General features: G+C 42.5%; 1 protein-coding gene across 1 annotated transcript in view; it reads right to left on the bottom strand.

Annotated features, from left to right (window-relative positions):
* Positions 1-1,647: 1,647 nt before the first annotated feature.
* smg6 (SMG6 nonsense mediated mRNA decay factor) overlaps positions 1,648-2,646 on the bottom strand; it is a 12,500-nt gene continuing 11,501 nt past the window's right edge. Inside the window, exons 17-19 of the mRNA XM_030792826.1 lie at positions 2,499-2,646; positions 1,964-2,045; positions 1,648-1,868 (exon numbers count right to left, since the gene is read on the bottom strand). The exon at positions 2,499-2,646 is cut by the window's right edge and continues 82 nt beyond it. Coding sequence (XP_030648686.1) covers positions 1,738-1,868; positions 1,964-2,045; positions 2,499-2,646 — 361 coding nt within the window. The 3' untranslated portion in view covers positions 1,648-1,737. The remainder of the gene's footprint in view (positions 1,869-1,963; positions 2,046-2,498) is intronic.

Here is a 2,646-nt window from a genome sequence, read left to right as displayed (position 1 = left end):
TCTGGTATGGGGGGAAGAAAAAAAAAAAAAAAAGAACACAAAACCAAAGGAGGAGTGTGCACAGTGTTCATGGGTTGTGAGGTGGTTCCTGTTCTGTAACGTTTCTCACGCCATCTTCAAAAACCTAGCGCTCTCCAATGGGTTCTTCCCGCCCCTTTCAGAAAAGCACGTCCAAACCAACACAGCCAAACCTTCTGTTCAAGGACCGATGTTGATAATGAAGAGCAGGAAAACACATCAGAGGTCCTTCATAATGCTTTTTTTTTTTTTTTTAACTATTATTATTATTATTATTTTTAAAATATTTTTCTTTCTGTTTGAGTGCGTGTCAAGGATCACCATATCTGTCAGTTTGTAAAACTTAAAAGGAGAAATTTCTGCACTCACTGGTGTCCCATCACAGCTGCATATAGTTTGTAATGGAAAGTATATGAAGCGTATGAAAAGTATAGTTATATGAAAGTTATGCTACTTGCCACAAATCATATTAAAACTTCATATTCCACACTGATAAAAGTTTAGCTGCCTTTTTTTGCCTTTTTTTTTTTTTTTTGGTAGTTTGTGAAATAACAGTGTTTATACAAAGCTATCCTGTCGTTTTAAGATACTCCCAGTGAACTGCAGTGTTTGGCCTCTTGAGTGTTTTTTTGTTCAAACACTTACACATTACTGCTTTGCTAAGCTTACTCCTGCAGAGTTTGATGAAAATGGTGTTGGAAGTTGAAAAATAAAGCTTATTCACATATGAACTAAAGGGGCTGATGTACTCATTTCAGACGTATAAGATCGACTGGGTGGAGTGAAAAATCGAGAAAAAAAATAAAAACTCAAAACAAAGTGGAAAGAGTGACATTTGCACGCTGACGCGAGCCAGGTGTGTGGGTCCGTTTAAGACGGGAGAATTCTGACGCCCAAAAGACAAAACCTTTTGTCAACAGATTTATCTGAAGGATGTTGCCTGGTGACTAAAGTGTTAAAATAAACTGCAACTAATTTACAACAGTGAAAGATTAAGAGCAAAGGAAAATGTGATGGAGAAGATTCTTAAACAGGGCCTTCCTGCCCCTTAGCCACAGGAAAAAAAAAGCTGAGTGTTCCCCAGGTTCAGCCTGTGCTCTTCACACTGCCCCCTACTGGAACACTGCCCTCCCTGCGGCAGGCCCTTGATCACAGTGACCACCAGGCTCTGAGTATCAGTACTGCTCTGGATTAAGTCTGATCTTTCCTAAAGCATTCCCGCAACCTCTCTCTCTCTCACTCTCTCATTCTCTCTCTGGGTTTTTTTCTGATTCGACATTGTTTGATGACACACACTTCACTGAGCCGCTGAGCTCTGGACACCAAACAAAACACACAGGCAACCATTCCACACTCGTGCACCTAACAGTGCTGGTACCCTTCAGGTCCGGATGGGTCTTAGCCTCTCAAACCTCTCTCTCTCTTTCTCAAACTCTCCCTTTCTCTCTTTCTTTTTAAAGAGGTTGTGCTCAATGCACTTTGCTCTTACAAGGCCGGGAAAAAAAGCAATTTTTCTTCCTCCTTCCTTAAAAAAGACTTCCATTTCTCATTCTAAGCTCTTTTTCCATTTGTTTTACCAAAAAAAAAAGCTCAATTCATTTCCTCCTCTCTTTCTCCCTCTCACTCTCCCTGTCACTGCTCCCCTTCTCCACTCCGTCTGGGTGGAAGCTCAGCGTTTTTTTTGTTTTTTTATACAGCGTCTAAATCCAAACCCCGGTTTCAGCCCACTTTAGCCCAGCTGAGGAAGGCCGGGATGTCTCGCACTGGGACGTTCCGGGTCAGCGCCTTGACCCTGAGGTTGCGGTCGTCTGTGAGGAGAACCACCTCTCTGCGCAGACGGATGGGGCCATCTGAGAGAGCAGACAGAGCGTTTTGTCAGGGGAACGCGTGAACTGTAGCGTAGTGAAATCCGTCTGTTACTGTGAGCAGTGTTGGGATAACTAACCTGGCTGCGCTGGCATGAAGTCCCTGGCCTTGTCTTTGCAGTAATGCAGACAGCAGGACAGGATCACATCATCATTATTACCCTGAACAGAGTACAGAGAACAGAGGCAGACCCAGAGGAAATTAGGAAACACTAGAGGGGCACAATCATTATATTACATCTATCTATCTTTCTATATACATCTACATCTATAAGTGTCTCTACACATCTACATACATATTTATATACCTATCGATCTATCTATGCATCTATATATACATACATACATACATACATACATATATATGTGTGTGTGTGTGTGTGTGTGTATGCGTATATACACATACATACACATATTTATATCCCTATCTAGACCGATTGATCTATTTAGCGATACATTTTTATCTGTCTGTTGTTCTATCTACACTCACACACACATATTTACGTATGTATACGTCTGTCTGTCTATATCTAGATCTATCTATTTCTCTATCTATATGTATATATGTATGTTACATATGCTGTATGTCAGTGAAAGTGCTGAGTGTTGACAGACCTGCTGTCCGGAGGTGTCCTCGCTGCGGAATGCGATGGACTCCAGCTGGTTGCCTCTGCTGGTCAGAGCTCTGAGACAGGGCTCACGGGTTTCAAAGCTCCGCTCCAGAAAAGTCACGGCCGCCTTGGCCCGCTCCTGCACCAGCCGC

This window comes from Chanos chanos, chromosome 15 (genome assembly GCF_902362185.1).
Source record: "Chanos chanos chromosome 15, fChaCha1.1, whole genome shotgun sequence".
Taxonomy (NCBI): Eukaryota; Metazoa; Chordata; class Actinopteri; order Gonorynchiformes; family Chanidae; genus Chanos; species Chanos chanos.
Note: the sequence above shows the minus strand (reverse complement) of the source record. Positions and strands in the feature narration are given on the sequence as shown.